Source organism: Centroberyx affinis, unplaced genomic scaffold (genome assembly GCF_046629955.1).
Source record: "Centroberyx affinis isolate AG114_WGS23_722 - 3 ecotype Tasmania unplaced genomic scaffold, CSIRO-AGI_Caff_v1 ptg001982l_1, whole genome shotgun sequence".
NCBI classification, from domain to species: Eukaryota; Metazoa; Chordata; class Actinopteri; order Beryciformes; family Berycidae; genus Centroberyx; species Centroberyx affinis.
The window spans coordinates 31,946-53,759 of record NW_027280328.1 but is presented as its reverse complement, the minus strand read 5'-3'; the positions used below and the strand labels follow the sequence as shown (position 1 = coordinate 53,759).

Here is a 21,814-nt window from a genome sequence, read left to right as displayed (position 1 = left end):
TTTTGATTACAGCCCTTGCCCTAACTTAATCCACAAACGGCATGGATTTAAGTCTGAAATGCTGTTTAGAAACACATAAAGGGTTTGATTAAAGTTCAGCTCCCTGAAATTCACCAGTCAATATCTCAAAAACACAAATAAATCCATACTCAAATACATGAGTATTTTGTAAGCAAGGGACTTGAGATGACTTTCTCACAGCTCCACTTTCAGCCATGATAGGCAATGATTTTTACATTTGACCACACATATTTCAGAGCACATCAACAGTAGACAAAAGCACAAAATGCAAAATTTTCATTCAGTGTCTCTAAAATATAGAAGATCCAGCCAATAACAATTTTATAATTTGTCAACCAAGGACTCAGTTGCCGACTCTCCTCTAAAAAGAACCATAATCTGTCCTCATTTTGTTCTGTCAGTCATTTTCTAGAGTTAAATGTCACTTTCTGTACAAATGGTGGAAGCAGCTTCTCCTGCTCTACAGCAGGATTTATCTGAGTAAAGGGAAACGCCTGGGGCTTGATTTTGGGCAGAGACATGAAGATTAAAAAGAAAAGCTGAAGGAGATAAAGACTCACAGTAAGGAGTTACAGCATCATGATGTTGATTTGAAGTATCTTTAAGCTGCGTTTGTGAGCAAAAAGGAAGTCTGTTTAGAAAGCGAGGCTCGTAGCCACAGGATGTGGACCGAAGTTTAGGATGAATGAAAAAGGGAAGAAAAAATGAGTGAGTGAGTGAATGAGTTTGCGAGTGAGAATACCTTAAAACTATACTGTAATAAGTGTAATATTTGCCTTTATATTTAAATGCACATTTGTTTGCTGGACTGCCTTGTTTAAGCTATTTACTGTAGAAGTTTTTTCATGTTATCTATCTGTGAACCTTGTGGCCTTTCTCAGTAGTCTCTACAATAGGTTTAGACGAGGATTGTCTGTTTTTAAAACTGCTTTTCATATCATTCCTTCTTTTATATTAGTGCTTACTTTTTTACAATTGTCATTTCAAGCAATGACATCTGTTGCCTTTCCCCAAAAAACCATGACTGAAAAGTAGTAGCTACCTTGATCAAGGAAACTTGCTGTCTTCCTCATAGCTTTGTCACATATTGTGTATCTACCTACAGTATTTACATACCTACCTAGCTAGCTATCTTTGGCTTTATTGTTAGTGACTGTGGTTATTACAATATTCTCTTTCCAAACGGATAATAATCTTTGATAGCTGTGTGTTTATGTTTCACAGTCGCCCCAGGATTTTGTAGTATTAATATCATGATTTTTCTGCAAAATCAACAGGTCCCTCCGCATATTGAAAGGGCTTGTGGTTTTTTTTACCAAAAAACTGCACTTGTACTGCATTAAAGTGACATGAGCCCCAGTTTCTTTTCCAAATCATTGCATCGTGAGGCGATAACCAGTGTAACAAAAGCATTTGTTAAGCAGATCATTGCAGTTTCGTTCCTCGACTCATCGTTTCTCCTAAAACGTAGCACTTTTCTCACAAAATAACAGTCGATTTCTGCAAAAGGCCTTGAAACTTTTTCAAAGAAGCTGCTGCAGAATCAACATTTTTTTTTTTGCTTGCAATAATCCCAGAAAAACTGCAAAATCTTTGGGGGGACTGGTTTTGAAGCTTTGATGAGGCGAGGTTAATAATATCATCATGCAAATAAATAATCAAGGAGCAATTTTAAAAGCCGTGATGGTTGTGCTTTTATTTTTGAAATGGGAGAACTAGCCTGTGTGAGGAATGAGGGACTGTTGTGTTGTGTGTTTATTAATTTATTTTAACACGTCAGACTTTGTATGGGTTGCTTTCACTTGCACCATTTTGCTTCCCCAAGTGAGTTAAACTGAATACTAGGGAGAAATGTAGATTGGTTGCAGACAGGACCTGTGATGACAAGTTAAAACAAGTCATTGCAGGTTATTTTTTCAGCCTTAACTTAGAGAAAGGCTTTTTGCTGGGAACACATGCTCTTTTTCAACACTGCTTCACTTAACATTCATCCAGTTACACACACAGTCACTCCTGGGATCTGCAAAGGTACAGTACAACCTGTCCTCTCCTGTTATTGAGCTATTGAGCAGCTTCATGACACATAAGCTCTTTTACAATTAAAACATGCAGGAAACATGCGTTGTTCTCTTTCTTTATAATAAGCCCTTTAAAGTACATATAGTTTACAGACAGAAGACATATGGTATTTACATTTCATCATATATTACTCTTTCAATATATAGTTCTTGTAAAGTGAGTGTGCTTCATAACACCTTTCAACAGTCTCTTTATAGAAGGTGAGTGTCCTGCAAAATAATAATTCATTGGAATGTGCATTTTTTTATATCAAAGTTCTTCGAAACTGGCCCAAAGAAATGTACCGCAAATCACTTGAGCGGTCCAGTGGGCGGGACCAAGGAGGTTCTACGGGCACAGTTGAATCCGAGCAGCAGTTTTTTTTTTTTTGACTGATCCGACTCGGAGCCAATCAGAGAACAGCGTAGTTGTAGGCCTCTCCATACCCCGCCTCCCTCAGGTATTTCTCCATGTCCAGCGGCTCGGGCACGCGGATGACTGTCCTCCCATTGGCTGATTTCTCCCCCGCGTGCAGCTTCCTGATGAGCTCCGACATGGACAGACGTTGCTGCGTATTCCACTGGCAGCAGGACCGGATGATGGCGAACCTGGAGACGGTAAAAAATACCGGTGATATAATGACCCAGTGGCATGAATAATTTAACTCACCCCTTTCTATATTATCTCACCGGAGTTTCACAGCGCACGGGAGAGTTTTAGGTAGTTAAAATTATGTTTTGTTTCGGTAAAAGTTGATGTTTTTTTCCGTTACACTAGCCAAACATTGTGCTAACTCGCCCCAACGGCCTCAAGATGGCGCTGTTGCTGTTAATAGTAATCGAGGCTGTTTGGGCTAATGTTAACCGTTAGCTAAGTGCTAATCTGTTTCAGCAAAACCAACTTTAACTTAACTAGACAAGTAACTAGTTAACAAATTATTTGAATTTTGCCTTGGCAACAGTTAGGCAAACAGGCCTCAAGCATTTGTACTCCAAACAAGCACTGTGTAGTGTTTGTGGTTAAACAAAATTAGTTTCTCTGCCTACAATGGTGATTAAAACAACCACAAAAAAAAAAGAAAAAAAACACCCAGGGGACAAATGGTAAGCATCTACAAATAGTTCTAAAGTGGGTGGAGTTGGCTATACAGGCCAAAATAGTAAGTGGACAGTATTGGATGTTTAAACTATTATTTAATTGTGGCTGTGTTTTAATTGCAATAATGTGGTGACATAAAGAAGCACTAGTCCACACACTGAAAATAAAGATAATTTTGTCTCATGCAGTCTGCTTTTCTTCCAAACTAGGCATGATTTTTATCCTCCTTAGCATTAGTCTTATCAGCCTAAATCAGTGGGGCTGCAACAAAGGAGAGTGTCCTATCCCCCTAATTGAGACCCCATAGATTTGCCTCAATTGCCCAATTAAATTTCATTTTGATTTTAGGTGTCAAGTATGGTCACTGGACAGGAAGTAACGATTTGACACTTAGGAGCAAAATTCATAAATGTCTTCTAGACTGCAGTGAGTGAGTCCTCTGTCCAGAGAAAGCTGGACTCATCAGTGATGGCTACTGCAAAAAGATGCTATTCACCACTTCCATCCATTAGAAAGAGATTTAGATCGAAGAAGAGTGTACAATTTCCTGACGTCACACTACATGATTTCTGGGTAACAAAGTTCTTCAAACATTCCAAAAAATGTAAACGGTTATATCCTGCTGCTACTTAGGGCCGCTGATGTGCGAAGCTGCATTTGTACAGCTTTAACAATAATTCTCTGTTGTCTGTTGTTGCTCTTACAGTGAGTTGGAGCAGGTAGCTGGTCTTTTCAGTGTTTTCCCTCTCTGGAGATACTGCAGAAGTTCGCTGGCCATGAGCTGAGCAAACGGTGGGTCACCTATACACACATGGGAGGGCAGTATTAGATCAAAGCTGAACAGGGCCTACATTGTGTAATGAATATGCTCAAGCAGTAAGAGGTAAACACAGAGGTGAGAAGTGTTGCATTACTTTAAAATTACTTTGAAGTTTGCTTTAATGATAATCAAAATTCCAACATTTTCCTTAAATGTTAAGCAAACCAATGCCAAATACAACTATTACAGCATATTTAACATTTAACAGTTTGGGTATCTCAATATACTTGCTTGCAATCTTGTGTGGTGATATAGTGATATGTGATTTCAAAGAATCAATAAATAAATAACTGCTCTTGCAGGTAAGTCTGTAATTTCAGAACACCCACCTAATGTGACCATTTCAAAGAGCAGGATACCAAAGGACCATCTGCCAAAAGGAGGAAGAGTTAGAATTAGTCATGGCCATAAAAGGGCTAGGAATTGGTTCAATAAAAAAATCGATCTTTTTACATATATATATATATATATGTGTATATTTTTTCTCTTCATAGGTACAGACAGTATAACCATGTTAATGAAAAAGGTCTTTGTGGTCCAAGTTCTGTTCTTGTCCCACAGAACATCTGAACTAGTGTTTATCAAGCTTATTGGGTTGAGGGATGAACCTCTTTTTGCCTTTCATACCATATGGGCCTAGCTCCTGTTTTATTGTCGTTCAAACGTTCAAATCAAGACCATTGATTAGAATATATCTTTGAAAGACTTGTGGATTTTCAAACCCACCGATTGTTCAGCAGCCCAGTGTGCGCTGAAAATATCAAGTGGTGATTCAAAACATCTTGAAGTCTCTGCTCTTTCATTTTGGAATATCAGAGGATCAAAAATTCTGTTTTTTGTGAGGTTTCTGGACTGACAGTGACCATTGACCTATTTTTAATCACACTATGGTCTAGCTGATCTCCAAGTATATGAAGTAGACTGGGAAAAGGCTATGGAACAGAAGATGTGATATGATGATGTTAAAATGCAGATGCCAGTGCTGCTGAGACGCCACATCTGTTAACTGCGGTGTGCCATGCGGTAGAAGCATTAATTCACATACATCAGCTCTCCAACATCTTAAAAATCAGCCGGGATAGAATCAAACTGCAGTGTAATGTAATGGCTCTGGCTGGGATCATTTTAATGACTTTTGTTATATTCAGTCGTCTTCTCTGCATGATGTGATATTCTCTCAGGAGGCTCAGTCACTCACACATCGCTGCTCTGGGTGACCGCTCTCCTGGCCAGCACTTCGGGCGCCTGCCACTTCCTCATCTCCATGTCCTCCAGTTCCCCCGGCGACCCGGCCTGCGTTCTCCTGCGGTAGGCGGGGCCCAATCCCCACAGCTTGGCCGTCAGGTCTCCCCCAACCAGAACGCTGCGAGCTGCCACGTTGCCATGGATGCAGCGCTGAGTGTGCAGGTACTCCTAGGAAGATGTGCAAATAAAGAAAGAGAAACAAATGGATGCCTTAATTTGGTTCTTTTAGGGACTGACTGTGGAGTAGTGTTGTCACAATTTTGACTTTTATACTTTGTTTAATATCTAAAAATCTAACACTACTTAGATACCACAGCAAACAAGAGAAACCATTGAGCAAAGGGTATTTGACCTGGACAGCTTTGTATTAGCACAGCCGTTTTGTTGTTTGCTTGTCGGCTCCAGGGGCATATTTTTCCCCTGGCACCAGTTTTGTCAGCCAGTTTAGGTGGACTGGGATTCAGGGCAGACTGTTTGACACTGTTGTCATGTTTTCAGCTGTTGTTGAATTTTGTGCTGACTCTGTCCATCCCAATCCTCCTCCTCCTTTTAACTATCCAATCCATGTGCGATCTGCACATTTACGCCCTCTGGAGTTGACAATGAAATGGATTTTCAGCTTGCAGAACACATTTGGTGAAAGTGTCGTAATGTTTCTAAAATTCAATCTTGAATTCAATCATTTGCAACGGTATTGAAGTAGTATTAAACTTTCAGTTATTGTGACAACGCCACTACTGGAGTTTAAGATAAATTGAAGATAGATAAACTGAGAGAAAGAGACAAACATCACGACAGATGAACAGATAGAGGCTACACTCTCACTTGTCTGCTAAACAGCAACAAGATTTTTTTGGTCAGATAGACATGACACTAACAGAGAGACAAACTGAGAGACAGAGGCAGACTGAGAGACTTTATGTTCTCCTTTCTACCAAGCAATCAAAAGGCAGGACATAGACAGACTGAGAGACAAGCTGACAGACAGGACGTGCTCTGTTTACCAAATAATTACCACAAGGCAGGGAAGGGAAGCAGTGAGGCAGACAGACACAGACAGACAGCAGTTTAACCAACCAGAGCAGAGGCCACCTGTCCTGCCATGGTGAAGATCCTCTTCTCTGTCAGGTCACATGGAGACTCTCCACCTGAGTTATCCTATAGAGAAGGAGAGGGGAAAGGTAAATGTTTTTGTGAACCTCCTTTCAGTTGAAGGGTAATATTTTGAGCCATACTGTTAAACCTGTCTCTTATGTATATCAGTAATTGACTGCCGCTCCTGTCTCATGTGTTAATAGGTTACTATACCTGTCTCTTACAACACAAACAGGCAACCATACCTCTCTCTGTCAGTAACAGGTTACATTGCCCTATACTGCCACACGTAGGCCAGCAGCAGTAACTGCTTTTTTATGTTTTAAAGGTCAAAGGTCTTGACCAGGGTTTAGAGTTCATACCAACATAATTTTACCTAACCCTAACCCTGTATAAATTATATTTAATGATATGCAGCCCATTTATGTGCCAGCAGTTCTTTGGTGGGGTAGGAGAAGTTTCAAGTCAGTTGTTTTTTCATTGTATCTGCTTTAGTAAACACAACTGGATGTCATGTCATGTTTTTCTTATGCTGCCCATTTATAGTATCACAACTTTCATTAGTCATGTTCAATCGAAAATATACCATTTTGGTTTTTAAATTGGACTTAAATTCAATTGCAGGTGGCATTAAAAAGGTCTTAAAAAGTCTTATATTTGGCTCTCTGAAACCGGCAGATACCCGCTGTCTCTTAAGTAAGCAATGGGCTAACATACCTATCTCTTATGTCAAGAATAGGTAACTTGTCTCTCTCTAGGTCAGTAATAGATTACTGTACCTGTCTGCATCTCCACAGGAAGCCCAGCAGGTCCCTGTGCTGCAGCTCTTCCACCGCCATCACCAGGGGCGCCTGCACTGAAACCACGCCCACCAGGGCAGGCAGGAAGGGGTGTGGCCCCAACCCCGACAGGAAGGAAGCGAAACCCAGGAAGTGCTGCTTCTCGCTGCCGTCTGCCGTCTCTGGGGAAGAGGTTAGATGACAGAATAAGTTCTAGTTTCTGCAGTGTTGATGTAGAGTCAGAAGCCAGACTGAGTAGTAGTGCTGGGCCACCCGAGGTGTCACCTGAGAGAGACGTTTTACTCTTCATAAAAAGATTTTGGCGTTCCAAAGTATTCTACATTTAATCTATTGTGATTGAACTTAACAAAATCTAAAAGTTTGAGAAAAAGGCTCATGTGAAAGTATATTCATAAGGAATATGATTATGTACTATTATTTATGTACATAAATGTATCTAAATAATCAGTGTCAAATAAAATTAGTTTTGGCCAACTGTGTTGCATAACACCCATATTAATTTTGGCCCTTTACCTTCTGCTCCAGTGGGTCCTATGTGTTTTAATGTGTTCCTGGGCAAGATTATGAAATTGTCATTTGTGATCCAGAATGAAAAAAACAAAAACAAAAATTGGGTGAGGTGTGTAGCGGGTATGATTTATTTACAGTGTCATGTGACAGCACACAATACACTACACAACAAAACACATAACTCAGCCACTTGGTATTAATTAAGCATAATCAATTTAAATAAATTTGAAGTGTAACTTTGTCATTGTAGCTCTATAGTTTTAACACCTTACTGCTAAAAATGTATTACATAGAGTTTACGATTCTTCATGTTCTAATAGAAGTGACTCGTCTTCACTATTTCTGCTCACTAGACCCAGCTGTTGGCTGCCAGTTGAGGCCCTTTGTTTCTTAGGTACTACTGATCGTTTTTAGAGTATTATGCTACAGTCACATGCTGTATGCTACATTAGCAGCCATTATTGATGTCCTCCTTCATGCATTTATCCCATCAATCATCTATCCTGCATTAGTACTGTCTGTGAGTACTGACCCCTGACTCATGCCAGGGCTGCTGTTCTGTAGCTGAGCCTGACCTCTGACCTCCCTGTAGAAGTGGGAGAAGTGAAAAGAGAACTTCCCTATGTCGATCAATGAAGTATCGCTTTGTGATCATACAGTAGAACCAAGTTAGTGTACTGTAATACAAACCTCTAGTGTCTCTAAACCCACTAGTTAACAGACCATCCCTTGTACTTTCCAACTGAAAAGAGGGCAACACTAACTTTTCTCCAACCAGTTGTTTTTGGGATCGAGCGCGGGTGCAGCAATAGTTCAGATTCTATACATGAAACTAAGATGGTAGTAGATTTGGCCCGGCACAGCTGAGTTTACCTTTCAGGACCCGCAGGACGACGTCCCTGCTGTCCATTCGGGCTCTGTAGAGGTGGACTGAGTCGTCAGTCTTGACGCAGAAGGACAGCGGCAGGGTGGTGAACTGGTTAAAGTCTGCATGCTGCCTCGCTGTGGCCGTCTGCGGTACTGCAGCCAGGGTCGGCCTGACGTTCTGCTGGATCTGTTGAACTGTCATCGGCAGCTCTTCATGTTCCAGTGCGTTCAGTCCAGGGGGGGCTGGGAGAGAGATTTGGGCACAGAGTAATAATAAATAAGAGCATAAAATGTATTTGTTAGTATGTTGACAAGATAGTCAGTGAGTGCTCTACAGAAAATAAAACTGATGGATAAAAACAAATAAGATAAACAATAAAATCATTCATGACAGCATCATAAATGATTAAAGCAGGAAGGTACACTGAGAATAAACTAGGTGCAAAACAAAAACAATCTTAGCTTTCACCAGGATTCACCTAGTGAGTCTATTTTTTTATTTTATTAGTCTAATTCATGGAAAAAGCAGGTGATCCTAATATTTTATATTAATACACTCAGCCACTGAAGGCTCTTGGGAATTTTTAGATGCACTATTTGTACATTTGGGAAAATGGAAGCCACAAATTAAGCCGAGACTGACTGAATGTGAATGGTAAAAATAAATAAATAGGAAAAAATCCCAACAATTGTCCTAATTACAGTTAGAGTTATATATTAGTTTGCAGATATGTTGGGCCAATATTGGCCTTCTATTAAGTATCAGATATCGACCAGTAAATGTCATCCACCTCTGATATGATGGAGATGCCTCCCTGACTGAGTACTTAATTTTTTGGTATGAAAATTGTCAAATTTAAGAATATTGAATGTCAGCACAAAATATCATCTATATCAGAATTTGTCTCAACCCATATTGGTCAAATCCTAGTCATGTTTTCTTACAGTATACACTCTAACACAGATTCCTGCTGGCTCGCTCACCGTCGATGCCCTGTAAGTCTTGTCTGCGGCTGTTCCTCTGTGTTTGTCTGTGGGTCGACCTCTGGTAGGGGTGCTGGTTCTGGGAGGGTTGGGGCGCCGTACTCCGAGCCCGCCTGCGTTCGGGACAATACCTCAGCAAACACACCGCCAGCAAGGTGCAAAGGAAGAACAGGAGGAGCAGTGTGGGAACGATGATCACCTCCTGCTCATACACCCTGATCACTGAGAGAGGGAGGGGAGAGGAGGGGAGGGGAGGGGAGGGGAGGGGAGGAGAGTAGAGGGGGGCATGGACAAATGTTAGGCCCAAGAGAGAGTGCAAAACACTGCATAGTAGGCTACCAGGTATATACAGTGCTGTGGAAAAAGTTTTCAAACCCCTTTTTGTACAATTTGTTGTGCTACAAAATGATTTTTATTTTTTTGTCTGAGACATATACAATGTTTACATTTATATTTTCTCATTACACTAAAGTAATGAGAAAATTCTATATATTTTTATGAAGTTAGAATATTCAAATCAAACATATGGTGTGCAACAGTAAGTACACCCCTTAAGCTAGATTGTGTCACTGACAAATATTTGATCAACATTTCATATCTTATGCTGCTCAGATCTCATATTCAGGTTGTAACTATAGGTTTTGAATGTTATTTGCTGTTCAAAATTGTAGTTATTCTGACTTTTTAGCCAACAGAAGCTGATAACACGTCTCAATGGAATCTCAATGGATTTTAGGGTGTAGGATGGATTCAGTCTTAGAAAACATGAATATAATGTGGAATGTAAGGTTCACTTGCAGATGGCATTGGAGTCCAGGTTTTCAAGTTTCAAAGAAAAAATAAATTATTATGCTCCCCTCACACTCTCTGCAAATACATACAGGTGCACTTTCACTGGAGTTTATCTTACAAGATACTGGACAGGACAAACTCCAGTGAAAGTGCACCCATATGCATTTTTAAATGTATTCATTTTTATGTACTGTGTATATTTATTTATTTTACTTTTTCACAGCACTGTAATATGCTGTAAACAAACACAGTAATGGGTCACAGGTCCAATCCCTTTATTGCTGATCCTGGAGTCGAGACAGTAATGTGCTGCACTCTGACCCCTCTAGTGAAGTGTGTACATGTGTTTGTGTCTCGGAGGAATATGCAAAGAGACAAATTCCTAATTGCGCTGTTTGTAAGATGGTGCAGGCAGGGTTTCAGTGTCTTGCTCAAGAACACTTTGACAGGATACTCAATACTTTGGCTGTTGCAAAGGTTGGACTTGTGACTTGGTGACAGGACAGTCTGTCACCACCAGGTCACCCTCTTCTCACCCCTGTGTTGAAAAGCCCGTCATTAAAGACTCATCTTGTCTATACAGGCTTTGCAGCTCTATCACAAATAAGTATGCTATTGCTGCCCAAGAGCTGTGGATTAAGGAGGACAGAAGCGGCCATAATTAGAAATAGATGAATGGTTAAATAAATCTACTGATGAATACAAAAATAAATGTTAAAAAACAAAATGCATATACATTTGGAAATAACTATATAAATATGTAAGAGTGAGCATAAATGAATAAGTAAAAAAAAGTAAGACGATGCAACAAGAGAAATGATCCGTGTAGTCATTTACTTCCCTACTTATTTATTTCCTTATATATTCAGTTATTCTCCCTATTATGATAATCAGGCTGTAGTCAAACACATTTGGGTGGTATTAAACACTCTGTTGGTTAGCCATGGTTATGGTGAATTGCTGGATTGGATTGTCTTACTTGGCTGACAACAAAAACAACTTTGTCTGCAACAGACTTCAAGTCCCGCCGCATTGTTGACATAACTTCACTATTAGGCCATAAGTTGTTCACTGCCAAGAAGACTGGCCGGACCAGCTGCTGCAATGATGAACACTGTTGTGATATCCAGAGAATTAAGTCGGTCAACTTCTAGTGTCGGGACACCAGGCGCACTGAAACTGATCTTATTAGCATCAGCCATTCAGCAGGAAATACACAGATGAATACAGAAATACATGAATAAGGAAATATATTATTTATTTTTTCTTGAGTACAGATTGTTTTTCTCTGCACATCATTTTCTACATTACTTCCACCAAGGAGGTAATGATTTCACCCACGTCTGTGTGTTTGTCTGTCCGTCCGGTTGGGCAAAGTTGGGCAATCATGTCGATTGGCCAAAAGGGGGTGTGGAGGTGGGCGTGGCATATCACCAAAAGGTGCATAACTGCCTTGCGGGGTGTTGTCTGACATGGCGGAGGTCTGTGCTCTACTGAGCACATTTTCTAGTTTATTTTTGTATTAATAGATTCTTGAGTACGCTTTGTTTTTCTCTGCATATCATTTTATACATTTATTATTTTTTGTATTTTTTAATAGATTAATTTATTACTAATTTATTTCTAATTATGTTCGATCTGTCCTCCATATTGGGCCTCCTCTATGGCCGGGAGAGGGTGTGCTGCGTCACTGAAAGCCATCCATTGCCACACTTCAGACGGATGCACACTCCCTTTACACAAAGTTACTAAAATAGCAGTAGCAATCAAATATATCATCTCACATGCCTCCTGTTGAGTAAATCATACTGAATTGAATCCACTGTTGTTGGAGGGATTAAAACTGGAATGTAAAAAGGCTTGTCTGTATAAACAATGCATTCTGGTTTTGGTACATTCTTAGGTGTGGTGGGGAATTTGCAGCGTGGTGTAATCGTTTCCTGTCTTTCTCATTAAAGAGTTTCTTTGAGCCTGAACTTTCCACACCTCTGCCCCACAAAGTCTCAATGCAAGTCCAACATCTTAGGCTAACAAACCTTTGAAATACAGTGTAAACAGTCTTAAGAGATGTGTCAAGGAGAGTGTTTGGCCTAACCCATTCTTTTTTGTTATATGCTATAGCCTATTGAATATGCTATTTATCTATTTTAGACAATTTTTCTACCTAGAATACAGAAATCACTATTTCAAAAACACATTCTCTCCTCCTCAAAAACTCAAAAGATCTTAAAATGGATCATAACTTATTCATGCCAGCTCCCATGTTTAAGAGTAGGTAGTAGTAGTCCAAATGGGCTAATTTTGGAATCAAATTGTAATAGCTTTCTTGTGCCAAGGGTACATGTGAAACTAATGATAAATGGGGACAGAATATTCTTGAAAGGGCTTTTTTTTTCTCATATCACAGATCACAACAGATTACAGTAACCCAATAACAGAGTTGTAAATGAAATCTACTCTAGTTACTTTATAAAAGATAATTATGGATTTGGGTACTCAGAAACACTTGAAGGGGAAAAGACATTTTGAAGCTCAAGAAGAGACTAGAAGCTCAAATATTAACCCAAATAATGCTAAAGAATGGTACAATTTGTAATGAAAGTAATACTATTCAAAATACAGTTTGTAAAATTTAGCTTCTGGATTGGGCACGTCACAGTAGAAAAGACTAGTCTACACATCTAGGAACTCATATATCTGCTATTGGCAATATAGGAATGGAGATCCTAGTGTGTAATCTTTTCTACTATGATTCGGTTATTTACCTTGATATGCTATCTGCCCTTAAAGCCTTATCTAGATTATATAATAATTAACTCTGTTATCACAATGTCTTCCCAGCAATATCAAGGAAATCAGCAGCTATTACTCCATCTGATTGTGTAATCGCACATCTTTTTCAGCCACCTGTATTTCATGTGACATTGTTTGAAGGCTGGGTGTTGCACCTCAGGTCCTGATTTGCTAAAGCCTTTCATGGGTGCAAAAACCTTTAGCATGTTCACTCTAAAGAGAGGGAGAGATGGAGAGGACAGAAGGGTAGACGAGAAAAAAATTTATATGGAAATAAGTGTACCAGAGCTGAATAGTGGAAAACCAAGTAAAGCACAGCAGGGGGCATGAAAATAAATGAAAATAAGAAGGATTAAAGATTAAAAAAAGAAAAATAATGGAGTCTATGACTTTCCCAGTGAACGAAAAGAAAAAGGAGCCTACTGTTGAGTTTTAAGATGTTTAACTTGAGTTCAGCTTGACGGCGGGAGGTGAGAGTAGAGAGTGAGTAGAGAAGTGAGAGTATCAATAAAAGCATGCATGAAGGAATGATGAGGAGTGATAATGGAGGAAGACTAAGGGACTAGCAGAGGAAACAGGAGGAGAGTGGCATAAGAGAGGGGAGGATAGAAGCAGTAGTGGAAGCATACAAGTGGCGAAAGTAAACAGACTATAGAGCTGAAATGTTGGGTTCCATTAGTAAATTTTCCCTTCATTTTTCCCACAGGGAATTCTATTATCAGCGGTAATGTTTTAACAGTGTAAGGTAGACTTACCATGAGCTATTAGATTGTGAAACAAGTACAGTGTGTTCCTGTAGAAGCCAGTCCGATTTCAGCTTTGTTGAGTTTTATTCCCAAGTTCTTTGTGAAATACTACACTACCCACAAGCTTTTAGCGAGTTTCAAATTGGAGAGGTTGCAGAGAGGTCGCTGGTCACTCCAGAGTTGCACATGGTTGGTAGCCAACATGTGTGTAGTAAGTGTGAGTGTAGTAACATTAGTTGACAAGCAATCTGTATTGGTGATTAGCACCACTCCGCTGTGGTATATTATTGAATTACTAATCACTGTTGAAAATTACATCACTCTTAAAAAACGTTATGCACACAGTCTTGTACCCTTGCCTTTTTTCATTTTTCTTATATATATTTTTCTGAATCTTGTTTTCTGAAATGTGTCTGAATCGTATTTTCTGAAATGTGTACGGAGAAAACGAACGGGAAATTGGCACGTTTCAGCTCTGTAGAGAACGTGCAGAAGAGAAGGAAAGAGGAGAATAGAGGCACAGAGTTGAGAGACAGACAGAGGAGAGAGGAGAAAGGGTCGGAGACGATGAGATGAGAAAGGGTAGGAGATGAAGAGAGGAGAAGGGGTAGGAGACAATGAGAGGTGAAAGGGTAGGAGACGAGGAGAAAGGGTAAGACAAAGGAGAGAGGAGAAAGGGTAGGAGACGAAGAGAAGAGAGGAGAGAGTAGGAGACAAAGAGAAGAGAGAGGAGAAAGTGTAGGAGACGAAGAGAGGAGCAAGGAGAACGTGTAGGAGACGAATAGAAGAGCAGAAAGTGTCAGAGACAAAGAGAAGAGAGGAGAAAGTGTAGGAGACGAAGAGAAGAGAGAGGAGAACGTGTAGGAGACGAAGAGAAGAGCAGAAAGTGTCAGAGACAGAGAAGAGAGGAGAAAGTGTAGGAGATGAAGAGAAGAGAGAGGAGAAAGTGTAGGAGACGAAGAGAAGAGAAAGTGTAGGAGACGAAGAGAAGAGGAGAAAGTGTAGGAGACAAAGGGAAGAGAGAGGAGAACGTGTAGGAGACGGAGAGAAGAGCAGAACGTGTCAGAGACAAAGAGAAGAGAGGAGAAAGTGTAGGAGACGAAGAGAAGAGAAAGTGTAGGAGACGAAGAGAAGAGGAGAAAGTGTAGGAGACGAGGAGAAGAGAGAGGAGAACATGTAGGAGACGAAGAGAGCAGAAAGTGTAGGAGACGAAGAGAAGAGAGCAGAAAGTGTAGGAGACGATCAGAGGAGAGAGATGAAGAGTGGCAGGCGTGTCCTCACCACAGATGGTGTCCTCCGGTGCACACAGATTATCGGCCGTGGAGTTGGATGACATGCTGGAGAGGAGGAGAGGAACACACATAGATCAACGTTACCATCAGCTGGAGGAAGAGATCAGCATTACCTCTGCTCAGCAGCAACCCTAAATCCCCAAAGCTTAGACAGAGTGACTTGACAACAACTCATACTGTACGGACAAAGTAGCTGGGAGATACTGTATATGCAGTGAGTTGAGTTTTGTTTCACCAGCTATCAGTCATTTTCAAAAAAACAGCCAAAGAGGTGCAGACTGGCAATGATTATCTAACTTATTTTATCTTGTATCCAAACATATCAAGCTTATTCTAAGTGAAATTGTCTTGGAGAAAGTTTCTTGTTTCTTCATTGTTTTATGATGATTTCTTGAAAGAAGTCATGTTGGCATGAATCAAGTGAAATGTATTCAAACCAGCAAGATTATCTGCTGGTTCAGTGAAATAATTTGACTAAAAATATCATGAAATAAGCTTGATCGGTCTGGAAACAAGATAAAATTACTTGACAACTTGTCATTTTTTGCAGTGGAGAAAATAACTAGTCGCACCCTCTGTATATTTGCTGTGACATTTATTTTACGCACCGATATTTCAGCTCAAGTGCTTGACAAATGGGTAAAAACAAGTAAATGTCACGGCAAATATGAGGAGTAGTATGACTAGTTATTTAGTAAAGTTAACCAGACATCTGTGCCAACACAGAGAATACAGGAGCAGAGATCAGTATTACCATCGCTCAGCAGTGACCCAAAATCCATAAAAGCTGAGATAGATTGACTTGGCATCCAGCAGGCCCATTAATAAACCTCTCAGATCTCATGGAGGAAGTGTCTGGGTTCAACAGCTCGTATAACCGAGCTCATCGTCATTTGTGATTAACCAGCTATCATGACCACAGAATGGAGTAGAGAAAGTAGAGAAACACACTGAGTAACACAGTAACTGATCAGCAGCAGCCCGAAATGTTAATGTCAATAATAGATATATGAGCAGAGGTGTGTAGACTAGTCTTTTCTACATTGACGTACCCAACCCAGAACCTAACCGACTTTTGTAAAATTGGTTAGGTTCTGATCTTACTGTCATAACAAATTGTACCATTCTTTACCATTATTTCAAGTGGGGTAAATTATATTTGAGCGTACAGTCTAAGAATCAAATTATCTTTTTCCCTTCAAGCGTTTCTGAGTAGCCAAATAAAACCCATGACCAGCTATTTCTTTTGTTAGGTAACTATAGCAGATTCCATTTACAATGACTGTTATTTGGTTACTGTAATCCTGTTGTGATGTGATATGAAATAAAAATGAGCCCTTTCAAGAATATTCTGGCCCCATTTATGTTAACTTTTGGATGTACCCTAGGTACAAGAAAAAAGATTAAAAATTTCATTAAAATTTCATTCCAAAATGAGCCCAATGAGCGCTTTCAGGAATATTCTGACAGCTACTCCTCCCTAAAAACCTTGATGTTAAAACAGAAAGTATCTGAGTCATGTTGTCCTGATGGCCTCGTTTTTTATTCTCTCTCGTCTTTGTGCGGACACATTCCTGTGAACACAATACCTCAAGAACAACACATGACAGAAACTTCACACTGACGCCACAGGTTCCCCTAGATGGTGTGGTTCGAGCATATTAATGAGGGGAAACTAATTTTCATGAAACTACTCTAACTCCTTAATGCTTTAAGATACAGAGTTCATATTAGTACGACCCATGTGTTGTGTGAAGCCAAGTATGTTGACATAGTAATATTTGCTAATTAATGCAGTAACCTCATTAGCTTATCTGGTTATGTTTAATATATCATCCAGTTGTAATTACCATAGAGTAGAGGAATACAGTGAGAGCAACTTTATTACTTGTTCAGCTGCAGCCCCAAATCCCCAGAGCTTAGATAGTGACTTGGTACAGTCCCACCAAAAGCAGTTGTACCACATGGAGAAAGTACCTGGTTTATACGACCTCAGCTGGCCTTTTTTCAAAATCGCACAAGGAAATAGAAGTTGTAATTGTATTTACCCCCTTCAGCTGACAGCTTGTTTGCCTTCTCTCAGACCCAATAAATCCATTGGCCTCTCTAGTGCTGTCGTACAGAAACACACTAAAATCAACATTAAAACTTGTGAACTGCAGTTGGAAGTGCCCTATGCTTATGTTGAGACCCACCAAAAACTCACATGGAATGAAATGCCTGGGTTAAATAGTATAGTATAGTATAGTCAGACTGTATAGTCTGTTTGTGCTCAACCATCTGAACTGGCTAGGTTTATCTGGTTCATATAGAAAAGTTGTTATCTGTTTGGGATTAAGCAAGTAGAGAAACAAAAGAGTAACCAAAACTGCTCCACTGTGGTTCTGACCTTTGGTCTCCTTACTGTTGGTTGCAGTACATCGCCAAGTAATGTTGGCGATGTAGAAATTGAAGCGTACTCTGTTGTCACCCTCCTTCTGAGTTGCTCTGGGTAAGAGTGTCTGCAAAAATGCCTACAATGTGAATGCACACGTTCATATTCCTGTATTTTTCCAAGCCCAGTCACAGGAGTCCTGAACACACTAGAGATCATTATGATCTGTCTCAGATTAATCAGTAGTGCCCCCATTCGTCAGCTTGCCCTAAATCCTCAAAGTTTAGAGCGACTCAGCAGATTGTGCCATGTAATTACAAAAAATCCTGGGTTAAAATCCGGCATAGGACCTTTGTCGTGTATCATTCCTCTCTCTCCCATCCTTCCTGTCTTTCTCCATTTAAAAAAAAAAGAAAAGGCTAACAGACTACCTGAGGGGGAAGGAAGTGAGAAAGGTGTTGACAGAGTCTAAAATTGCCAAGCGCCAAATGCCAGTACCATTTGTCTTTGGCAGGTGAATCAGTAATTATTATAGAATAGTTATTCTTCTTGGCAGGTAATTTTCTTTTGTTTTCCAGCCCTTGGCAGGTGAGACAAAAGGTTAATTTTGGACACTGGCTGGGGACGATTCAGAGTTCAGAGAGCCCCAAGCCGGAGGAGGCATGGCACACACACACACACACACACAAAGACACACACACACACTCAACCACTGGATTGTGATCTAAACCCGTCTGCCAGACAGTCCTAGGAGTAGAGTACCTGCTGCGCTCACTTCCACCATACAGACTCAACATTCAACACGTTACACACACCGTTACACACACCTGACAATCCCTTAGTTACGCACAAATGGAACTAACTCAGTCATATGATTCAATTTGGTTCAATATCCTTCCACAGCATTAGATCCTGTATATTTGAAATTGTCATCCAGTGAATTACGCACTGGATGACAATTGCACACGACAATGGGACTATTTTCAAATAAGAAAATACAAAGAAGACCAGCTAGAGTTATTATTGTGATTATTATTAGGAGATAGAATGTGAACAGTGTTGTTGTGGTACTTGAGGAGATTGGTATACGTTAAGACCACCAATCTCTATACAAACAAGCAGTAAAAAATACTAGACTGACTATATTATAGGCAAAGAAAAGGTAGGTGTAGGTTAGTGCAGAACACAGTAATAAAATGCATCGATTAACAAACTCAAATCATTATTCGGATGCAGAATGAGAAGAAGATGCATAACAACAAGGGAAATATTCTAGATTAAAATATCCTTGTCGGATAACAGTAAGTCATAGGTGTCATAGTGAGAGTGTGGTAACAAGTGGGAGTGTGTGTATGTTCGTGTGTGCGTGCGTGCATGCAAGCAAGAGTGAGTGTGTATGCAAATATCCCCTGAACCCATTAGATCCTGTATATTTTAAATCGGCGTACACAGCCTATCAAACCAGTGTATTCCACACAACTAGCAGACAGTATATTCAAATCAAAAGGTAAAAGGAAGGTCAACTAGATAATAATTATGGGATTGATAGAAAGCCCTCTGTGCTGCCTCCCGGCTGCCATAGTAACCACTTTGTCACGGCCAATTAGAGGACCACTTAGTGTTCCTGTCCATTCAATTTGTTTATCAAATGTGGCAAACAGTAACAGTGTGTCTGTCTGCCTGCATGTTTGACAGAGTCAAGACGATGACAGCTGGAGACTGAGTTTGTCACCACAGTATCTGACCAAATCAAATGCTCAAAGTTTTTAGCTGAACCCACTGTCATTAACCATTATGTAAGTATAATTACTATTAATTATAAGCATGGTAATGGTCTTAAAAGAGAGCTAATGTGACCCAGAAACAGAAATGAGGTTAAGCTAACAGATAAGCGGGCAATGCTGAATGTATAGATGTTATCTACCTGGGCAAATATCAAAGTGCTCTATAACGGCAAGTGACAAAATAAACACAGGTGGTTTAACCATGAGACCATGAGTTACAGAGAGAGAGAGAGGGAGAGAAGGAGGGAGGTGGTGGTGGGAAAGAGAGAAAACTTCCTCATTTCTAGTCAAGAAAACAAAACAAAAAGTACTTTGCTCTCTACGTTTGGTTATACTAGCAGTTGTAGAGGTGTCAACATTGAATACATTAAAGACCGATATGAAGCCTTATCCTAAATAATTGCGTGGTTTTGTGGCAAATGATGGCAAATTCTGAGGTCTGGTATTTGTGAATAACAGACCGCGGTTTCACATCAAATCATTTCACTCCACAGTCAAGAAGTCTACACCATTTTATTGATTTTTAACTAGTGACTAGAATTAACTAGTGACAACTTGTGCTAAAAATCAGTTTCTCCTTGGTTACTGCAGACATTCTGTTGGTGGAAGCTTGTAAATTACTTTGTAATGAAATTACTTTAAATCAATATTTTTTGTCAAAAGCAATACAGTGAGATAGCTGCTGTATCCCTTACTTAACCTGTTTTTCAGTGATGAAAATCTAGGCTTTACCTTCGTCTATGAACACAGCCTGTAGTTTCTCAAGGTAATAATGCTTAAGAGATTATTCTCATGCCTACCTTGTCCTCTGTCATCCAAAGAGCTGTGTTTCAACAGAGTGACAGTCGCCTACTGTATACTACAGGCTGACACGGTGATGTAATGGTATGGTTTACATCAGAGTTAAGACATGTGTCCGCCGACTCGTCTCCAAGGTGTGTTCGCCACTTTGCGCTTCATTGCAGCCTATTAATTGCAGCCTATTAATAATGCGTTGTCATCCTTGCTTCTCTCAGCATGGAAAAATTCTGTTCTTATTATGGAGAACACTCCCATTGTGACATTACACACACACACACACACACACACACACACACACACACACACCCTTACAAAAGCGCACAGGAATGTTCTAACTGTGCATTTTTGGAGGCAAACACACACACACACACACACACACCTTGACATTCTCCTCTACCCTGTAGGCACGATAGGATTGGTGTCACTGAACCAGTCTGTCTGCATTGTTCTCTCACTCTCATTTGCACCGTGTACCTTTTCTGCATCAACACACATACACACACACACACACACGCACACACACCACAACAATGGATCATGACACACACACCCCATTCACATACACAGGCATGAGACACCAAAACAATGCATTCAAAACACACATACACACATAAACACAGACACAAGTAAAACAGCGCATCAAAACACACTCTCAACTCACAGACACAAGCATGCACACATATGATGATACCACACACACACACACACATACATACATAAAAACACACTCACGCATTAAAGTAATGCAATACAACAGACACACCACTCACACACAAACAGGCACGCACGCACACAAACACACAAAACAGTGCACTGAAACACACACTACACATATAATATTACACACACACAAAGACACACATGATACCCCATGAATAGGAGCCTAAAAGTTACCGTAACACTGTCAAAATCCGGACACACACCCTGTTTGATATGAAATTTCATATTCTCAAATATCGGTGATTCCGTGTCACATGCCTTTCAGCAGGAAACTGTTGGAAAAATCTGTGCTAAAATACTGGAAATCACATCATCAAAGAGTGTGTGTCCGGATTTGGTTGCTTCTAATTCCCATATCAACAGTGTTTGAGTGGACTTGACGGACTTTGTCGTCTCACCTGGCCAGCTCTCCGGGACAGTCCTGGTGTCAAACACTGTGTGCTCCCAGTATTCAAAGCATGTGGTTCTGCTCTCCCTGTAATCCATATAACTGTAGAGTTGTAAGACAGACTCAAGTCCACCTGCTGCTCGGCTTCATGTTTTCCCAGTCTGGCTCCAGTGTGCGGCGATGTCCACAGGCAGCCACGTCTCCATTTCAGACACTGGTGATGGGGGAATCTCTCTGTCTCTGCTGTGCACTCTGTTTCTCGCTTGTGTCTTTCCTCATGCCTCTCTCTCTCTCTCTCTCTCTCTCTCTCTCTCTCTCTCTCTCTCTCTCTCTCTCTCTCTCTCTCTCTCTCTCTCTCTCTCTCTCTCTCTCTCTCAGGTTGGCCACACCTTCCCCCTCCAACACTCCTTCCTTGTCACCTGCCCTTATCACCTATACACAGCTTGCAGTGAGAATTGTTTTTGGTAGGGGTGTTTCTGTCTGGTCTTATCTGTGTGTGAAGTATTGAAACAGCTGTATCTATGTGGCAATTATTTTTCCACACCCGAAGATTTCTTGTTTGATTCTCTTGCACACCAAACGAATAAGAAATCCACCAAACTAGCCTTTCTCAATCTGCGCTTGTG

The 21,814-nt window shown here is 40.3% G+C and overlaps 1 protein-coding gene across 2 annotated transcripts; it reads right to left on the bottom strand.

The window, feature by feature from the left end:
• Positions 1-1,711: 1,711 nt before the first annotated feature.
• styk1a (serine/threonine/tyrosine kinase 1a) lies at positions 1,712-21,454 on the bottom strand. 2 transcript variants are annotated; one of them, XM_071530810.1, is made up of 10 exons: positions 21,199-21,454; positions 15,111-15,166; positions 9,499-9,720; positions 8,521-8,757; positions 7,117-7,298; positions 6,320-6,400; positions 5,196-5,410; positions 4,327-4,367; positions 3,882-3,978; positions 1,712-2,687 (listed from the first exon to the last, which is right to left on the bottom strand). In XM_071530810.1, the coding sequence occupies exons 2-10, from the start codon at positions 15,163-15,165 to the stop codon at positions 2,492-2,494; spliced, it is 1,326 nt and encodes a 441-aa protein (XP_071386911.1). In that variant the 5' UTR covers position 15,166; positions 21,199-21,454; the 3' UTR covers positions 1,712-2,491. The 2 variants fall into 2 exon arrangements, with proteins under 2 accessions (XP_071386911.1, XP_071386912.1); XM_071530811.1 differs by lacking the exon at positions 21,199-21,454 and adding an exon at positions 20,080-20,208.
• Between the last annotated feature and the right edge of the window lie 360 nt (positions 21,455-21,814).